This window comes from Myotis brandtii, unplaced genomic scaffold (assembly GCF_000412655.1).
Source record: "Myotis brandtii unplaced genomic scaffold, ASM41265v1 scaffold1579, whole genome shotgun sequence".
Taxonomy (NCBI): Eukaryota; Metazoa; Chordata; class Mammalia; order Chiroptera; family Vespertilionidae; genus Myotis; species Myotis brandtii.
This window is the reverse complement of record NW_005355750.1, coordinates 303,692-323,801: the sequence shown is the minus strand read 5'-3', so window position 1 is coordinate 323,801 and position 20,110 is coordinate 303,692. Positions and strand designations below refer to the sequence as shown.

The window sequence follows — 20,110 nt, the reverse complement described above, 5'->3', positions numbered from 1 at the left end:
GATCTGCCCTGCTCTGTGCATGACAGGGGGCGGCGCCCCAACTCCCCAATCAGCCCTGCTCTGAGCCCGACCAGGGGCTGTACCTAGGGATTGGGCCTGCCCTCTGCCACCCAGGAGCAGGCCTAAGCCAGCAGGTCGTTATCTCCCGAGGGGTCCCAGACTGCGAGAGGGCACAGGCCGGGCTGGGGGACCCCCCTCCCCCGCCCCCCTTTATTTGTGCACCGGGCCTCTAGTTATTTATAATTAGGTATTTTCTGAGAGTCTTGATTCTTTATATTCTCAGATTTTGACATTGCTTTCTCAGGTGTTGAGATTACTTTGTTGAATTTATTCAGGCAAAATCTCAGTTAAATGGAATATAATATAGAGTTCTGCTAAACATTAATACTGAGGGGATAAATCTCCTCAACATTAAAAGCAATGACAGTTCTTCAAACTGGGGACAAAGACAGGAAGTCCATCTTAGTATCTGGTTTGTAAAGATGTAGATGCAGAGCAAAAGGAATGAACACTGCAGGTTTATGCTTTCTCTATGTTTACACATTCTTTAGGGCCCCTTAGAATAATTTTTTTTTGCCTGTTCCCCCCTGACTCCAGAATAGTAAAGGGCAAAGTCCTGGAGGTTGATAAACAAACAGTTTAGCACACTCATTCGACCTGTTGCCTTGATATGTTTATTCAGATGTTGCAGCTGTGCCCTTTGTCACTAGAGCTAAGACAATTTCTAGAATTAGACTTAAAAACATAGCCCTCAAAATTAATCAAAAGTGACTGAAGTCAGAATAGTGTTTATCTCTGGGGGGTGGAGGTATGAGGGAACCGTAAATATTCTGTATCTTGATGTGGGTGGTGGTGATTTGAGTATATTCATATGTAGAAACTAATGAAGCAGTCTATTTAGTTTGGTATACTTTATGAACTTTCATGTTTGTATTTTAAATCTCAGTTAAAAAAATAAAAAATAAAAACATCCAGTAGGAAGAGTGGACCCATGTATCTTTAATTCTAGCTCAGTGTTCTGGTTCTCAGATTCTCTTGGTAGGTATAGTAAGATGAAATATGAGGCTCCTTTCGTTAGGAGGGTGTGAACTCTGTAAATGGAGAACAGACCAGAGATTTGGTTAAGGAACTAGAGTTCTTCTGTTCTCCCTTAGTTCCTTGCTGCTTCCCAGTAGTACCTTTGAGGAAAGTGAAGATCCTAGTACCTGCTTTTTCTTATTGAGGTTTCTGACACTTTAAGCAAAAGGCTTTGGTCCTTATTCTTTTTATTTGGTCTCCTGTTCCCGGTTCAGTAAATTTCCATGCCAGGCCCTTGGGGGAGTAGGTTGGATACTGAAAATTTAGTAATATATATATATATATTTTGACCAGGGGTCTCTGAGGGATTAAATAGGATTTTGTCTGCTTTGGCTTGGTCAAGGTAGTACTCTTTTTCCCAGCCCCTTCACTGAATCCTGTGCGATTTTTTCAACTCTCTGCTCCTTGCAGACCCTTTGTCTGTGTCTCCTGCCCGCTGGGCTGAGGAATATCTGGAACAGTCAGAGGAGAAGTTGTGGCTGGGAGAGCCCGAGGGAACGACTGCCAGTGATCGCTGGTGAGTGCAGCCATTTCTTCCTGGATGGGTCCCTGTGGAAGGAGGATTGGACAGTTTTCCCAGCCTCCTCCAGCCTCCTCCATCTATATTCCCAAACCATCTTGCAAAACCTTCATTTTGTAGATTAAGGTTCCACCTGTATTATGATCCCTAAGAATCCTAACTGTCCTAACCAAAAGTTTGTAACTTTACCTTCTGCACCCTGTTTCCTTTTTAAGTTGGAGCCTGTCTATTCTTTCTCTCTGCAAAGATATGTTTGGGAAAGGGAGAGTTAAAAGGATATAACTATTGCTTTACACTCCTGCCCAGATGTCCTTCTTTAATGTAAATTGTAGATCCTCAACAAGAGAGTAGAGTAAGGTCACTCTCTTTTCCCCCATAGGAAGTGTGATTGCCATGGGCTGGGAGTGGGGAATAGCATGGGGAAGGTAATGGCTAACTAATGTGTAAAATTAGTTTGTCCCTACCTGTTCCAGGTATAATGATTATCATCCTGAGGATGATCTACAGCATACTGCCAGTGACTTTGTGGCCAAAGTGGATGACCCCAAATTGGCTAACTCTGAGGTGAGCCACACCCCACTGCTGCTTTGCCCAGCAGAGCTGGTCTTGGAAGTCAAGGGTCTTGCTTCTCTTACCCCAGTTCAGTTTAAAGAGAAGGAGATGAGATCCTTGGTCTGTTCCTTCTAATTGAGAATGGAGACTTTGGATCTGCCTCTTCTTCCAACATTCTTTCCTCATTTCCTTGCTTGCTAACTCCCCCCCCCCCGCCTTCTTAAATCTTTAGAGCCAGAAATCCTTTCTTTTTGCTCTCTACCTTTTTTAGGGTCTGTAGTATATCTTTCCTACAGCCCAAGATGGTCAGGGTGGAGGGCTAAGTGCAGGGTCCTCTTGGGCATGGTTGAGAGTGCACACTTGGAAGTTCTTTCCCGAGTGGCCTATGTGTGTCTCTGTGCCCCAGTTCCTGAAATTCGTGCGGCAGATTGGCGAGGGGCAGGTGTCCCTGGAGTCCGGTGCAGGGTCGGGCCGAGCTCAGGCAGAACAGTGGGCAGCAGAGTTTGTACAGCAGCAGGTAGGACATTGTCACCTCCCAGTTCCACTTCAGAGCCAGCTGGTGTCCTAGGCCTTGGGTTCAGTGTTCAGTGGTCCCAGATGGGGAAGGGATTTTATTGTCAGCTTGTCTTGGTAGCGTTCAGGTCCGAGTGGGTGGGAAAGAGATTCTGAGAATGTTCTTCTCAGAAGTGTCCAGGTTGGTGGTGTTCAGTGGGTATTTATTTAGTCAGTGTTTAGTGGGTAGAAAGTTGGTGGTGGTGGTATGACCATCCTTCTTTGTCACAGGGTACATCAGATGCCTGGGTTGACGAGTTCACAAGACCAGGGAACACATCTGCCCTTGATATGGAGTTTGAACGAGCCAAATCAGCTATAGAGGTGAGAGCAGATAGTGCAGGAGTACACACTGCACAAGAAAAGACTCCATTGGAGCAAGTGGGTGTTAACATCAAAGATGATGAGCATAGTGTTCCTGGATCATCTGTGTCAGAATTGTTTGGGGTTGGTGCCTCTCAAAAATGCTAATTCCTGCATCACCTCAGACGACTGAATCAGAATCTGGGAGTAGGATCTAGGAATCTGCATTTAGAAAAAGCTCTTCAGATATTCTGAACACATTGAAGTTTAACTAGTGCTTAGGGAACCGTTCTAGTGGAGCTGAGGTGGGGTGGGGTGGTCATGATGTACCCCCTTTTTCTAGCTTCCTTCCCTTCCTTACAGTCTGATGTCGATTTCTGGGACAAGTTGCAGGCAGAGTTGGAGGAGATGGCGAAACGGGATGCTGAGGTTCACCCCTGGCTTTCTGACTATGATGACATCACGACTGCTTCCTATGATAAGGTGAGAACTAGATTTTCAGATCGCAGGATTTCCTTGTTTTGTTGTCTCTCCTTTAATCCTGAATTTGGATATTCACCTTTTTTAATCTTCACCCAACAATATTTTTCCATTGATTTTTAGACAGAGTGGAAGGGAGGGGGAGAGACACACAGAGAGAGTCATTGATGTGAGAGAGACACATCGATTGGTTGCCTCCTGCCCGCACCCCTACCAGGGCTGGGGATTGAGCTTGCAACTGAAGTGTGTGCCCTTGACTGGAACCGAACCTGGGATCCTTCAGTTTGCAGGCTGATGCTCTATCCACTGAGCCTAACAGGCCAGGGCTGGGTACTCACTTTTATGTAATTATTTTCTTAAGCCCCTTTTTTCTGAAAGGAACATTCCCTTGCCCCTGCTGTCCTCTAGTAATTGAGAGTATGCTTTATTCTTAGGCTATTAAGGTTAATAATAGACCACCCTTGTCAAATAACAATGGTGCGATGACATTATACTTATGGTAGAAGTTTGCACATGATGCAGCAAGGGCTTGGGAGGTTGAGAACGTTTTGAGAAGATAGATAACTCCTTTGGTGTGGAGTGGTAGTTGGTAGACTCTCTGTGCCTCCACACCTTAATACCTATGTATTTTTTTAACTCACAAGTTTACTTTAAATTCTGATCTCTTCCTACAGATCACCCAATTTAGGGTGTTTTCAAAGAATTATATTAAATAAATGTTAGGAAAATTTGCCAGCAGTCAGTGGTGAAAAATGATCAAATTTTGCATATAGCATATACTATTGACTTAGAAGTGTATGCTATTTCAGGGTTATCACTATGAAAAAATACTACCTGTGGGTTGTAGGGCATTTGGGGATGTGGTTAATAATTAAGTTGCTGAGTTGAAGCATGATAGGGAAGGGAGAGAATTGCTTGGTTTTGTAAAAGACAAAATAGGAACTGAGGAGGTGAGTAGGGATATCTTTTTCTCAGCTCAGATCTGTTTGGGAAGGGATTCAGGGGCTAGAACCAGGGATTGAGATACAAGGCAGGATGCTGAAGGCAGATCTTGACATAAGGGAGCTGTGCAGAGATAGAGATGAATAAAGTTGAAGATAACTTTAAAAAAATCAATGAAAAACTTAGTACTAAGAGAAATATGATTTTGCCTATTATCCCAGTCTGATTTCCCACTTTACCTCATTACTCTCTGCCTAACATGAAACGCCACTAGACAAAACTTTGCACAGAGCATCATAACTCTTCCCTGAAATGAGAATTCCTCAGCTAGACGGGGACAGTGTATTTCTGAAACATTTCTGCCCTCAGGATTTTGGGATTAGCTATCATTTACCATCAGATACAGATTAATATTAATAACTTTTAAGAATGAAATTGGGGAACAAATGAAAAATTTCTAAGTGCTTCAACACATGCTCTCTTATTATTGTCCACAATGACTCCATGAGTTGGGTAAGATTTGCATTTGAATGGCAGGGTCTCTAATTCCAAATTGCCTTATAATGTAGTTATCCTTTACATTGTCACATATTGCAGGATAACTAGAAATGCCCTGTGAAGAGCTAAGGAGAGCTTATCTTATTACTGGAAGCAAATCCTGGCAAGACATATATTCTGTTCATTGGTGAGAAGTCAAGGATTTGGAAATTCAGGTCTATAAAGGGTTCCTAAAATAAGCTTATGCCCGGCATGGATCAGAGTTTGTAGGCCAGCCTAGCGTTCCAGTTATTGTGAACAGGAGCTAGAAGTGTGAGCACAAAACTGAATGGCTTCACTGTAGTCATACACGATCTCCTTATTAATATGGAAATTTTGTCATCGTTTGTTCAGATACCTTTCTGGAGACCTTCAACTTCTCCACCTTTGTCTTGGTTGTCATCTCCTATTCCTGCTGCTCTGTGATGACTCCTTCTCATATGGGTTCTTACTTGGCTTCTCTTCCTTCCAGGGGTACCAGTTTGAGGAGGAGAACCCCCTGCGTGACCACCCCCAGCCTTTCGAGGAAGGGCTGCGGCGACTTCAGGATGGGGACCTGCCGAATGCTGTGCTGCTTTTTGAGGCGGCTGTGCAGCAGGATCCTAAGCACATGGAAGTGAGTGACTCGTTCTTCTGACTTCACGTTAGAGACTGCTTCCTCTAGTTTTGAGGGAGGTCCCAAAGAGTAGTCCAGATGGACTAGGGCCAGTGTGCTGGCCTGGGATGGGGTGAGAGTGAGATGGTGAGTGACGGGGAGCCAGAGGAGGGGAGGATGGAAAGGTGACTACAGGGGTGATGGAATCTGTCAACTTCTCTCTAGGCTTGGCAGTATCTGGGTACCACACAGGCAGAGAATGAACAAGAACTATTAGCCATCAGCGCACTACGGAAGTGAGTACACTGAGAGGTGGGGTGAGGTGGGTCCAGGGCTCTCCAAATCGCCTTTAGAATGATAAGAGCCCAGATCCAGATCCATGTCTTCTTTCAGGCCACTAACTAGAGTGTTTTTCGTGATTAAAACTATAAGGTTTGGAGTGAGTTGGCGATAACTGGTTCCATTCCTTCAATAGCTTTTGGTTTTATTTGTGAGACCCTGGCTGGTTCCTTGGCTGCTAAACTGTTCCCTTTCTCAGATCTGTAATTTTATTAGTAACTTATGTGTAGAGGATTCCTCTGTATCTTAATCGGAGGGAGTTGGCAGGTGAGGCCATCATGACTGCATTCCAAAGCTTGGCTTGGATCCCAGGGTACTGATGGGTGCCATTGTCACTGCAATACCAGTTCTGTCCATCTCTGTTCAAACAGGTGTCTGGAGCTAAAGCCAGATAACCAGACAGCATTGATGGCACTGGCTGTCAGCTTCACCAATGAGTCCCTGCAGCGACAGGCCTGTGAAACCCTGCGAGACTGGCTGCACTATATACCAGCCTATGCCCACCTGGTGGTGCCCGGGGAAGAAGGGGCCAGTGGCGCAGGACTGGGCCCAAGCAAGCGCATCCTGGGATCTCTGTTGTCTGAGTGAGTGAGGAGTTCCTGGGGTGAGAATGGTAACCCATTAGGAGGAGAATCTTGATTTTCGATATTTGGATAGAGTGAGACTCAAGGATCTACTAGTACTTGAAGGAGGTCTGCATTTTACAGTGTAATGCTGGGAGGAGACAGAAAAACAGGTTTGTAAATTGGAATTTGGGAGTAGAGTAGGAGGGATGGCTGATAGATTGATAATCTCTGGGATCTGATTGGCTAATTAAGGAATTATTTTGGAGGGGTAGGAATATGTAGACATGTCCATCCACATTTTTCTCTTCTTTTCTAGCTCCCTGTTTCTTGAAGTGAAAGAGCTCTTCCTGGCAGCTGTGCGCCTGGACCCTACAAACATTGACCCTGATGTGCAGTGTGGGTTAGGGGTCCTTTTCAACCTGAGTGGGGAGTATGACAAGGCAGTGGACTGTTTCACAGCTGCCCTCAGCGTTCGTCCCAATGTGAGCCTCAGGGGAGGAATGGAAATAGGACATCACTCTGTACCTTATGGAAGAATCATTTGTTGGGACCTTTGGAGTCATGGGATAGTTCATTCCAGTGTTCCATGTACAGGTTACCTTGGGAGAATTGGGCAAAGAAGGGTGGGTGTGCAGAGCCATCTGAATTTACAGGAGTCTGTATGGTGAGAGTGGTTACATTGAGCTACACAATGAACTGTTGAGGGGAAAGGAATGGGGTTGTAACATACATTAGCTAAACAGATTGGTGAACAGGGGAGGAATGGGCAGAATTTGATCTGAGCTCGGCTTATGTTCCTAACCCTTCTCCATCCCTATCCCAGGACTATTTGCTGTGGAATAAACTGGGGGCCACCCTAGCCAATGGAAACCAGAGTGAAGAAGCAGTAGCTGCATACCGTCGAGCCCTCGAGCTACAACCAGGCTATATACGGTCCCGCTATAACCTGGGCATCAGCTGCATCAACCTTGGGGCTCATCGGTGAGAGTATCTATTGAGTAATGAATGAATGAACTTCTTGGTGAGGGTATCTACTGAGTAATAAATGAATGAACCTTTTCTCCCTGCCGTTGTCCCTAGCTCCTCATTCTCTGTTCCTGTTATTTGACTATCCATCCCTAGCTTTCTTTCTCCCCATACCAGCTGACCTACCTCCTTCCTTGGTGTTTTGCTCACCAGCTCTCATTTCTGTTCCCTACAGGGAGGCTGTGGAACACTTTTTGGAGGCCTTGAACATGCAGAGGAAAAGCCGGGGCCCTCGGGGTGAAGGGGGCGCCATGTCAGAGAACATCTGGAGCACCCTGCGTTTGGCATTGTCCATGTTAGGCCAGAGCGATGCCTATGGGGCGGCTGATGCCCGGGATCTGTCCGCCCTCTTAACTATGTTTGGCCTGCCCCAGTGACAGTGGGATGGGCTGCCCTGTGAGTGTCTGCCTGGAGGGGTCCCCGCTCTGGATGTGACTCCCTCTCCCCAAATGGGCCTACCAAGGGGGTGGGCTGATGATCATAAGCGGTACGGCCTCTCAGGAGTGGCCTCAATGTAGGGGTGGGTAGTCTTTGTTCTAGTTCCTACATAATTGTAGGAAAATGAGCTGTATCTCTTGAGTCCCTTGGTAATTCAAGGGTGCACACCCGGCTACAGATCTCTGCATATCATGCCCTTTCTTGGTGCTGCTTTTTGGGTAGGACCCAGAGATAATAGGGTAACTGTTGTCATCAGCTGCCATTTCTCATAGGGTCTACCACATTTGTAATGTCTGTCCCCCCTCCCCCTTTTACTGGGAATTGATAATAGTACAGCTTCCTTGGGCAGTTATGTGTAGGCCATTCTTCTACCATGCACCTCTGTGATGACCATATCTAGGGCGGAATGGCAGGAGTTGGCCTATTGGACTTAAATGTTGATTTGGTTCAGCAGAGTCAAGTTTTGGTAGGGGTGCTCATAGTTCTGTCATTCTTGGACCTCTCCTGGCTGTTGCTCAGATTCCCTGGGAACGATGCTGCACCAGGAATGCTGGTCTCACTATCTGGGGGTCCTCAAGAGCTGCCAGGGTAAATTGCTACACAGTGTTTGGTGTTGCGTAGCAGGAAGGCTCACTTGTGGAATTAGCTAGCCTAGAAGGGACCTGATGGGATCAGGTCAAGGGCTGTGCTCTGTGCCCGTTGGTGGAAGGACGGCATTGGGACGTGGGATGTGAGTGCAGGAGTCCCTCCTCCTCTTAGACCTGTGAGTAGGAATTGAACTAGTAGCTCTTCTAGAAAGTTGCTTCAGAAATTGCCATCTTGCCAAATTCCTAGCAAAGAGATGGTTCAGTGTTACCTTAGGACTTTGCTGTACGTCTTGAAGTGTTTCTAGGGGAGAGTGTAAAAAAATCCCTTTCCCCTATAGTACCTCTGCAAGGTGAAGATTGAGGGAAGAGGAGGGAGCCTCTTGGATTCTTCTCACCTGTGCCCTGTGTGGGGAGCTACATTAACCTCCAGAAATGACTGCTGAGCCTCTTGCCTTGTCATTAGTAGCTAATGATCAGAATTTTTTTTTAAACTACCATGGTCCCAAGGTTCCATTCTGAGATTTATTTTTCTTTGTATGAATATGTGTAAATGATTTTAAAATAAAACTGTAAAATATTTGTAGGAAGAATAAATGGAACTGACATGGGTCTGAGTACTATTGCCAAGTATGAAGTTGGGGTGTTGGAAGGTGGGTTGGTGTTTGGAGGATTGGGATTCAACAGTTTTCCTCTTTATCTTTCAAATTCTCATTGGTGTACTGATTGCACATCTGTGTACCTAGTAATTACTCAGCACCTACTACGTACTAGGTACTATGAATAAGATGGACAGGGTGCCTGTGTTCATGGAGTTTATGGTTTATCAGGACAGACAGATGTTTAACAACCATATGCACTTTTCACACTTGCGTACTACAAAAAATATGGGGGTGGTGCTATGTCATTTTTGGGTATTGTTTTATTGTGAATGATATGGGAGGATTTTTGTAGTTTTTTCCAATGCTTAGGTTTCATTTAAAGGTTTCATTCGGCTCTGCCTGGTTTTCTTAAGACTGTATGAAGAGCCATATCAACATGGGTCACTATTCTGGGGAAAAATTAAAAAATATAAACAAATATATTTGAAAATAAATGTTCATGGCCACATTAGAATTAAAAAAAAATCTAAAAGAACTTGTTCTGTAAATTTCTAGACAGTGATATATTATTTTAGTTATTTATATTTATGGTACAGTTTCCAAGGCCAATAAATGTTAACAATATAATGAGAAAAGGTTAATAAACCACAGGTTATCCCTAGGAAAAAATGCACAGAAAAGAGAATAAAGAAATATTCTAATATGGTAAAAGTGTGAGAATTTCCCCCTTTTTGTCATATCCCAATTTTTTTTTTAGTGCATGTGTAATACCTTTCAGAGGAAAGAAAATAAAACACCACGAGGGAGGAGGGTGTCTGTGGCCACCACCTGGGTGATCTCCAGGCAGCTGGAGACCGGGGCTCTGAGGACTGGTCAGTATGAAGCCCCAGGCCTGGGAGTCGGCTGGGCAGGCTGAGGCAGCAATTTTGATATGTGGGAATATAAGAAGGAAGAAAGTGGCCGAGTAAATGGCTTGAAAGCTTAGCTAACTTCTGGTTTAAATGAAGTCTCCAGGTCTGTCTGCCTTGCCTGCGTTTGGTGGCATGACGGCATCCAAGAGGATACTTTTCTTGCATAGTCAGTGCCAAGTGCCCCTTGAACCCAAATCAAATCCAGCCAGTATTTATTGAGTCCCTGTCAGGCACCAGGGTTACAATTAGCAAGGCAGACAGGGTCCCTGCTTTTATGGCTTACATACTAGGGGGAGAGACAGAATAAGTATATATGAACATTTCAGTTATTCATGTGTTTTGAAAATATCAAAATGGCACATTGCACAGGAGAGTAAAGGGGAGGGTTTGGGGAGACAACATTAGATAAAGTCAGGAAAAGGTCTTTGTCATGAGGTGATCTGAGTGAAAGGGAGGAGCCAGCTATGGGGAGTTCTGGTCCCAGGGGCAAGTGGGAAGACTGATGTGAGGTTAAAAGCTCTGCAATCCCACAGGAAGAAGGCTGGGGTGGAGAGGAATAGCAGGAGAGAGGGTCGGCAGGTGGTCAGGAGCCATGGCAGGGAGGCTCTTTTCCATTATGGTAAAGAGTTTGAATTTTATTCTAAGTTCCACAAGAAATCACTGGAGTGTTTTGAGCAGAAAAGTGATGTGATGTGATTTAGTTGCTGCAGCGTAAAGAATGGATCATGGAGGGTGTGGAGGCTGGGTTGGAACTGAAGCAGGTGGGCCAGTTTGGAAGATCCTGGAGTAAGCCAGGTAAGGGATGTTAGTGGCTTAGTGTAGTGTGGACATGGAGTGGAGGGAATGGATGGAGAGTATGGAGCCAGAGAAGGTTGGATGAATTCAGTATATGTATGTATGTATGTATGTATGTATGTATGTATGTATGTATGTCTGTCTGTCTGTCTATCTATCTATCTATCTATCTATACATATACATACATACACACACACACACACACACACACACATCTACAATAATAAAAGTGTAATATACTAATTAGACCAGACGTCCATCCGGACAACCTTCTGGAAGAAGCCAGGGCTGCGAGGGAAACCCGGGTCCTGGGTGCCAGAGGGAAGTCGGTGCTGGCAGCGGGGAAGGAAGGCCTACTCCTGCATGAATTTTGTGCATCGGGCTTCTAGTACACACACACACACACACACACACACACACGTTTCAACTGCTGGAACTTGCTGCTGGATTGGCTGCAGAGGGTAAGGGAAAGAAATGAAGGATGATTCCCAGCCTGAGCAATTGCAAGAATGGTATTGCCCTCAACTGAGAGGGAAAAATAGTGGATGGAGCAGGTTTGGGAAGGAAAACAAAGTTCCATACTGAATACATTAGATTGGAGGTAGAGATCTCCCAAGTAGATATTTTAAGTAGATCATTAAGTCTTAGGGGTACGTCAGGGCTATCTAGATAAAGTTATGTCCTTTATATAGGTGATATTTAAAGTCCTGAGACTGGGTATGTTTACCTAAAGCGAGACTGTAAATAAAGAAGAGGGAGTAAGGCTGCAAAACTATGGATTGCCAGGCATTTGTTCCTGTATGATACAAATCTGTACAGAGTAACCTTGTTTTTTTCTATGTAATCTGAGTTGCATATATTCTGCAACTTTAAGAAACAATTTAACTCCCCACCCTCCCTCCCAAGTTTTTCTATTTACAGGAAGAAATGTAACTGGCAGATGTCTGAGTGCTCAATTCAATATGACTAGACCATTCTCCCTCTACAGGTAAACTGATAGGAGGTGAAATGATGGAAAGCCTGCTTGGTGTGTGAAGACAATTTGTTTGATAGGACGTCTTTATAGTCCCAAACTCTGGTTGCTGGTGGGCCATTTTCACAATACTGTCAAGCCTACTAGACGAGGATGTAAGCATGCCAAGGCACCCTCTTTTCTAAGTAGTGCATGTACGGGCATTGTCTCCTTGAGGCTCCTCTCCACTTACTTAAAACATTAGAAAATGATTGTTTTTAAAAATTTAAATGTTTAGAGCAGTTTTAGGTTTCCAACAAAAATTGAGAGGGAGATACAGAGATTTCCCATATTCACGAGAGAAAGGGTACTTTTCTGGAGGGCTCTGCTAATGGACAGACACTACAGGGTATAATTATTGTTGATAATACGAACTCATCAGAGAAATGTGGCATCTTAAAACTTTACTTAGGCCTTAGCCTGTTTGGCTCAGTGTATAGTCAAAGGTACGTACCTTGGTTGCAGGCTCCATCCCTGACCTGGTTGGGTGATGCGGGAGGCAACCAATTGATGTGTTTCTCACATCAATGTTTCTGTCTCCCTCCCTCCCTTCCACTCTCTTTCTCTAAAAAAAAAAAAAAAAAAAAAAAAAAGAAAGAAAGAAAGAAAGAAAATCAATGAAAAATATCCTTAGGTGAGGATTAACACCAAAAAAATTTTTTTTACTTAGATTGTGTATGTGGGGTACCTTTGTAGTCTGCATAATGTGTACTAATGTCTAAGGTTAAGAAAACCATTTTATAAAGACATTAAATTATTACATTTAAATATTAATGAAATAAAATTATTTAAACACTCATGTACATACATTATATGCCCTTAAATAATGGCAAAGGTAATAACTTTATTTCTAAGGCAAGTGTACAGTGGAAATTACACAACTTTTTTTTTTATTCAATCTGCCTATTTCTTTTCTCCAGAAATTTACAGCCTCTGCAGACATGGCTTCTGATTCAAAAAGCTGGAGTCCTTTGGGATCCTGACATCATCTTGGGTTCCCTTACTCACCATGATTCAGTGCTCTTAGGCTTTCATATAGGAAAACAAATCCTCACTTGTTCAAAAAAGAGATGAAAGTTTGGTCACACTAGACCAGCCGTGGGCAAACTACGGCCCGCGGGCCAGATCCGGCCCGTTTGAAATGAATAAAACTAAAAAAAAAAAAGACCGTACCCTTTTATGTAATGATGTTTACTTTGAATTTATATTAGTTCACACAAACACTCCATGCTTTTGTTCCGGCCCTCCGGTCCAGTTTAAGAACCCATTGTGGCCCTCGAGTCAAAAAGTTTGCCCACCCCTGCACTAGACATTACATGACAGCCTTGTATTTTAATGAAAAGAAATAGATGATCCAGGGGGTAAAAAAACCCACTCACAATTTCAGGATAAAACACCCACAATTTCAGGATAAAACACACTGCCTGTCCTTGGATTTCTAGCAAATCACACATTTATTCGACCCTTTAGGCCAATGGGTCTCTTGTTTTGAAGAAGGGCTGCCACCTGGGGCCATACCTTTTTTTCCCCCTCTAAGCTCTACTCTAGTCAAAATTTTCTAGCAATCTGGAAACTCATCCCCAAATCCCTGCTTAATCTCAAATGTCACAAAGAAAGAAACAAATTGGGTTAATATCTAACTTGATAATATTTTTAAATAATTTTGAAAAATTCCAAGAAGACAGAGCTTAAACAGCTTTTCCTCTAAGTTTGACTACATAGGCTTCATCAGTTCAAAAAAATTAATGTGCTGATTCCACTAACAACATCTGGCAGCTGCTGCTACGCAGCAAAAACTACTACTACCACTGTTATATATTTGAACTTACCTTACGTTCTGATGGTTCTCAAAGCCAAGGCTATTCTAAGTGTTTGGATCACGTTAAAACCAAGCACAAACTTGGAGAGGTGAGTTTGCCTTTTACTCCTTCTTAGTTTAATCAACCAGTTCAAGGCACTGGTTTCTTTTAGTTTAAGTGAGAATGAATTACTCTCAATCTCTTTGTTTTGATAAATGATCCAACAGAAGAAGAAAACATATTCAGATGGTTCAGTAGGAGGAAGAAAAAACTATTTGGGAATCCATTTGCTATGGCCAACGTTAGGTCAACAGCAGATGGCGCCAAAGGACCTTAATAGCAACCAACAGTTTTGCTTGTCATCTCCATTATTTAGTCTGTTTCCCACCCCATTTACCCAAGATTGCTCAGGAGTGGTGATTAAGAGCATAGACTCAGGAGTCAGAGTAGCTGGCTTCACAATGCCATATTTGCTAGTTGGGTGACCTTGGATGAGTTATATAACTTGATTTTCCTCTTTGTAGAATAGGGATGCTAAAAAAAAAATCTCATAGGATTGTTGTGAAGAATAGATGAATTATTACATACTAGAGGCCAGGTGCATGAAAATTCATGCACTGGGGGCGGGTATCTCTCAGCTCGGCCTGTGCCCTCTCAGAGGATGTCTACCTGAGCGGGGGAGGGGAGGGGAAGCAGGCCTAAGCCACAGTTGGACATCCTTAGTGCTGCCACAGAGGTGGGAGAGGCTCCCTCCACCACTGCTGCATTGGCCAGCCATGAGTTGGCTTCTGGCTGAGCAGCGCTCCCCCTGTGGAAGTGCACTGACCACCAGGGGGCAGTTCCTGTGTTGAGCGTCTGCCCCCCTGGTGGTCAGTGCACATCATAGCGACTAGTCGTTCCCGGTAGTTCTAGGGTCAATTTGCATATTCCCCTTTTATTATATAGGATAATTCCAGAGGGAAGGTCAGAAGTTATGGATCTATACTGATTCACAGGGAATGGCTTGGATTGATGTTTAGGACCTTGGAAAGAACAAGATGGAAGGGTTGACAAAGGAAATGGAGAAGAGATATGTAGGTCAAGTACATGTAAGGGCACAAAGTGTAAAGATATTTGTGTTCCATGGGAATGATTGCCAGAGGTCATCTATCATGAAGGTGGTACTCAAAAATCATCTTGAGGAGGTAGCATGCTCTGTGGATGCCAATCAACAGCTTTCCCAGGCTATTTCAGTGCTTGCTCATTGGACTTATGAATAAAATGGTCATAGTATAAAGACTAGAAATTATGAATGGGCTCAGCAATTGGACTTTTCCTCATTTGGGGTGATCTGTGTGCACTTTTGGTGAGTAGCAAGCCTATCAGTTGCAGAGCCCAAAGCTTTATTCCCAGTATTACACCATGTTTTTGGAGACCAACCAGCCATTTGTTAGCAGGCTGATTATGTTAGTTTCTTCCATCATATATAAGGGTGTGATTATTTTCCTCACTGTAATAGACACTTATTCTGGATACGTATTTGTGCAAAATATATCTGCTTGCACTATCATTCTTGGATTTATATAATTTCTTGTTTACCATGATGGTATCTTAATTCTTCTGTACTAGGAATTCATTGCACAGCAAAAACAGCCAGGCTATGTGTTTATGCCCATAGTATTCACTGGTTTTATTATGTATCATTTCATCACTCAGAAGTAGCTGACATGGTAGAATTATGAAATGGTCTGTTGAAGCCTCAATTATAGATTTAACTGAGTGTCAACCTCTTGAGGGGTTAGCATTCTGTCTTATAAGATGTGGTATATAGTCAGAATCAGTGACCAATTCATGGTGAGAGTGATGTGATTATTGCTGGGGAACCATGAGCTAAAGAAAGCAGGTGGCCTCTGGAAGGAAAAAGCAAGGAAATATACTGTCTCCAGAAAGAACTAGACCTGGGATTTAGTCCTGTAAGATCCATTTCGGATCTGACCTGTAGAACTTTCAGATAATAAATTTGTGTTAATTTGTGTTATAGCAGCAATGGAAAACTCATATAAGCAAAGAAGGGGCTCACTGAATTGGCTGAAGTAATTGATTCTAAAACAATGGTTATAAGATTGCTCAACGATCTTGAGAGCTTCAAGGGACTTAGCATCATAATTGTTTGTGCTAAATCTTCCAGACACCCTCTCCCCCAGCCCCAGCCTCAAGTCCCATTCTGCTAACAGTTTGGTGGTGTGTTCTTTTCTATTGAGTGCTTTGATCAGACTAAGCTGGTTTCTTTTTATTTTTTAATATATTTTTATTGATTTCAGAGAGAAAGGGAGAGAGAGATAGAAACAGCATGATGAGAGAGAATCATTGATTGGCTGCCTCCTGCACACCCCTCACTGGGGATCAAGCCTGCAACTCAGGCATGTGCCCTGACTGGGAATTGAACCAGCGATGTCCTGATTCATAGATTGATGCTCAATCACTGAGCCACACCAGCCGGGCTAAGCTGGTTTCTTGTTACTATATTACAGTTTACCAGTCTTGGAAAAGCCTGTGTGAAAAAGCCTTACCACCCACTATGCCTTCGAACATTTGGAAAGCCATTGTCAAAAAGAACCCAAACTTCTTATAGTTGATCATGAGCATCTATGAATAAGCATTGCTCCAGAGGATGAAGCAAACCAATGACTAACTTTTCTATAAGGTTGCCTTAGTCTCTACAGAGTCTTACTTGGATGGATGCATAGAAGTCCCTGTTTCTTGATCTTCCATGCTTTCTTTTGATTTTTTTCTTTCCTTCTTACTGTAAAGGCTACATCTGCTACATTACCTGAGCTAATGTAGTAACATGTTTGTGGATGGACATTTCATTTCATTTTTGAATGATTAACTTTTCCCATTTTCGGACAGCAGACCAAGGGGACCATACTTTTTGAGCCACTGAATCTCCTGGGAAAATCCTCATAGAAATATGTTAGTCACAAACATATCCTGTCCCTGCAACATGACCTGCTGGCGCCTCTTCCCTCTGTCCGTTGTTACCCTTACTGGGAATTGACTGTATTGTGCAGAACAATTTAATTGTCTTGGTTGCTACAGCGTCCTTCAAGGTCAGGTCCAGAGGCTCTCCTTTCACAATGTGAAAGACTAATTAAGCTGCGTTCTTAAGCAAAACAACTCTCTCTGCACCTCATCTCCATCCTTACGTCATATAGACAGTGCTGCAGTGCTTTCTCATTTCTCCCTTTTATATTCCTGTGTGGTTTTAGTTGAAAAGCAGCCAAATGATACATACATATATAAATATCCTGATTCCTCTGTCAGGTCTGATTAAGACTTAATAAGAGGCCACATGGTCTGTTAGTATGTTGTGGTCTGTCTTGTGTATCTTTGGAGACAGAGAGATTTGTAGCATGTGTTGTATATTTGTTGGTGATAAGCTGCTTCTGTTGTGAAAATTGAAATGGCTTTATTAATTGCCAAAATCCTTTGACAATAAAATATCAGTTACCTACATAATGTTCTCAAAATAGTTCTTACTTAAGATAATTTCTCTTAAATGTCTAGCCCAGTGCCATTTTTTTGTTCAATAAATATTAGTTGAGCATCTATTAAGTTGTAGACATTGGAAGTACAGAGCCATTTTCTTCATAATCTAGTTTAGGAGATTAAGTGGTATATAAATAAATGAGTTAAAAAATTTCAGGCATCAAAGTTTTGAATTAATCATTCAAAAATGAAATGAAATGTTCATCCACAAGCATGTTACTGCATTAGCTTAGGTAATGTAGCAGATGTAGCCTTTACAGTGAGAAGGGAAGAAAAAAAATCAGAAGAAAGTATGGAAGACCAATAGGTAAAATGGGATATAAAGGAGGCACATAGGAGTAGACTTTACACTAATCTGAGGTCCTTATAGGGCCTCAGAAGATGCCTGTAGCTTGCAGTGGCCTTAGTTAGCATGCCCAAATGGGGAAAGATTCAATGATAAGGAAAAAAATAATCTGTTCACAGACTTTTTAGATGTTAAAGGGAAAAACAATTTTTTTTTTTTTACTGTATTTTCAAGCAGGTCTGCAGGCAGGACTAAGCTGCACCAAAGCTCCATGTGCAACAGTGCCAGTGTGGGAACAACTAGCTTTGAATTTTGAGAACCGGCCATAGAAGGGAAATGTTGGATCAGCTGACCGAATTCTGCTCTTCTTTTATTTTGACTTGAACTGTCTTCTGGGCTAGAGAGCAAACTGTGTTGACACCAACCTTGGATTTAAGTGGGTTAAGAATTGCCTCCTACAAGAACTCAGATTCCTCTGGAGTTGCTAATTATAACCTCTGATCAGAAGTGGATTAATCATGAAGCTCATGAAGCTTAAGCATCTTGGCCTCTCATGCACCAGCCTCTTCCAAGGCCTTGAGAGGGGCCCTAGCACGGTGCTCACAGGGCATATAGTTTCAATGTGCCATTTTCTTGGATTGAGAAAAAGAAGGAATTCAATGAAATTGTTTCTTATCCAAAGGCCTTTTTCATTAGTATAAAAATGATGGAAAGATAAAAATAAAATCAAAGATGATGGATTGACTAACCCAGAGGAAAGAGGGGATGCTTAAGAATTAAGGTTAAGATGCTAAGAGACAAAAGCGGGGTAATGGGAGCATGACTGCCAGCACAGACTGGTATAAAATGAAAAAAGTTAACTCAGACTCTTCCATTAAAAAAATGTATTTTGTTTTGTTAATCCTCACCTGAGGATATTTTTCCATTGATTTTTAGAGAGAGTGGAAGAGAGAGGGAAAGACAGAAACATCGATTGATTGGTTGCCTCCTGCACAAGCCCTGACCAGGGCCTGGGCCGTGGAGGAGCCTGCAACCAAGGTATGTGCCCTTGACCAGAATCAAACTGCAGGCTGACGCTCTACCCACTGAGCCAAACTGACTAGAGCAGACTCTTCCATTTATTTATTTTTTATTTTTTAAAAAAATACATTTTATTGATTTTTTACAGAGAGGAAGGGAGAGAGATAGATAGTTAGAAACATCGATCAGCTGCCTCCTGCACATCTCCCACTAGGGGATGTGCCCACAACCCAGGTACATGCCCTTGACCAGAATCGAACCTGGGACCCTTCAGTCCGCAGGCCGACGCTCTATCCACTGAGCCAAACCGGTTTCAGCAGACTCTTCCATTTAAATGTCTTCTTCAACTTAGCTCAGGCTCAGCGTAATAGATACTTCACCAGTAATTGGTTCCAACTCCCTGCTGGTTTTTCTCTTTTTCAGGAGCCATTTCCTCTGTTTCTCCTCCCAAAGACGGTTCTTCAATGAAGGGGCTTTTTACTACCCTAATGGCAGTGGGGAAAAGGTCCTTGGTCTGCATGCTCCGCACTTAGTATCTGTTTGTCTTTGATTTAGTAGGTTTGATCTGGTCTGGTCTCTGGGCATTACACACTGGACTTGTGGAGAAAAGAATGAGGCCTATCCAGTGCCAAGCTCTTTGCTAGCTGTTGCTAGTAAAAGTCTGCAAAAGGCTGAACAAGGATGATGGGATGAACCTGAACCAGCTCATGACCTTGTTCTTTCATGCCCTTGTGATGAAGTGGGCTTTGGTAGAAGAACCTTTGCTAACCCTGTACCATCCACAAGGAACACAGATTAGTGAGGTGGATCTTCCATGCTTTTGTGAAATAGTTCAATTAATAATTTCTTTTTAATAGCTTATAGATCTTTAAAAAATATTTTTATTGATTTCAGAGAGGAAGGGATAGGGAGAGAGAGACAGAAACATCAATAATGAGAGAGAACCACCCATCAGCTGCCTCTTGCACAACCCCCACTGGGGATCGAGCCTGGGCATGTGCCCTGACTGGGAATTGAACCGTGACCTCCTGGTTCATAGGTCGACGCTCAACCACTGATCCAAACCGGCTGGGCTATATAGATCTTTTTTAATTCCTAAGGAATATTTTGTGTTTTGGTCACTCTGTTTCTGGTAGGTCTTAAGAAACTGTTCCTCGAGCAAGGATGTTTAATTATTAACTTCTCCAGAGAAGAGGTTACTTGACCTCTTAAACCCCCACTTTCTTATGGGTAAATTGGGAAGGAAAATGCTATGTTACAATATTGTTGTAATATATTGTATTGTGTTACAATCCAGAAGGCCAATTTACTAGTTATGGGCTAAGTAAAGGAACAGAATTCTTCCTGCTCTTTACTTCTGCATTTCTTATTCAGAACCAAAATATTTGTATAACAGAATTTTCTTCCTGTTACAGTCATGTGTGGTTTTAACTGAAAATGTGCCAAATGATAAATACATAAACATCCTGCCCACTTAGTCATATCTGATAGATAGCACAAGAGGCTTCATGCTTTTACCTGGCAGTATGTTGTGGTTTGTTTTCTGTATCTTTGGATACACAAAGAAACCTGTAGCATTTGCATGTTTTTAAAATTGGCTGTCTCATCACTGCCCTGGGAATGGGTCTGCATTTATTTTTGTAAA

General features: G+C 42.9%; 1 protein-coding gene across 4 annotated transcripts in view; it reads left to right on the top strand.

The window, feature by feature from the left end:
* The window catches only part of PEX5 (peroxisomal biogenesis factor 5), an 18,376-nt gene extending 9,248 nt beyond the window's left edge, over positions 1 to 9,128 (top strand). The window contains exons 6-16 of one of the 4 annotated variants that reach the window (XM_014536245.1): positions 1,489 to 1,594; positions 2,071 to 2,161; positions 2,556 to 2,666; positions 2,933 to 3,025; positions 3,392 to 3,487; positions 5,436 to 5,579; positions 5,784 to 5,854; positions 6,269 to 6,481; positions 6,780 to 6,945; positions 7,287 to 7,444; positions 7,665 to 9,128. In XM_014536245.1, the coding sequence (XP_014391731.1) occupies positions 1,489 to 1,594; positions 2,071 to 2,161; positions 2,556 to 2,666; positions 2,933 to 3,025; positions 3,392 to 3,487; positions 5,436 to 5,579; positions 5,784 to 5,854; positions 6,269 to 6,481; positions 6,780 to 6,945; positions 7,287 to 7,444; positions 7,665 to 7,866 (1,451 nt within the window). In that variant the 3' untranslated portion in view covers positions 7,867 to 9,128. Of the gene's footprint in view, positions 1 to 1,488; positions 1,595 to 2,070; positions 2,162 to 2,555; positions 2,667 to 2,932; positions 3,026 to 3,367; positions 3,488 to 5,435; positions 5,580 to 5,783; positions 5,855 to 6,268; positions 6,482 to 6,779; positions 6,946 to 7,286; positions 7,445 to 7,664 lie in introns of all 4 variants that reach the window. The other 3 variants (XM_014536244.1, XM_014536246.1, XM_014536248.1) reach the window with 3 other exon arrangements.
* Positions 9,129 to 20,110: the final 10,982 nt, after the last annotated feature.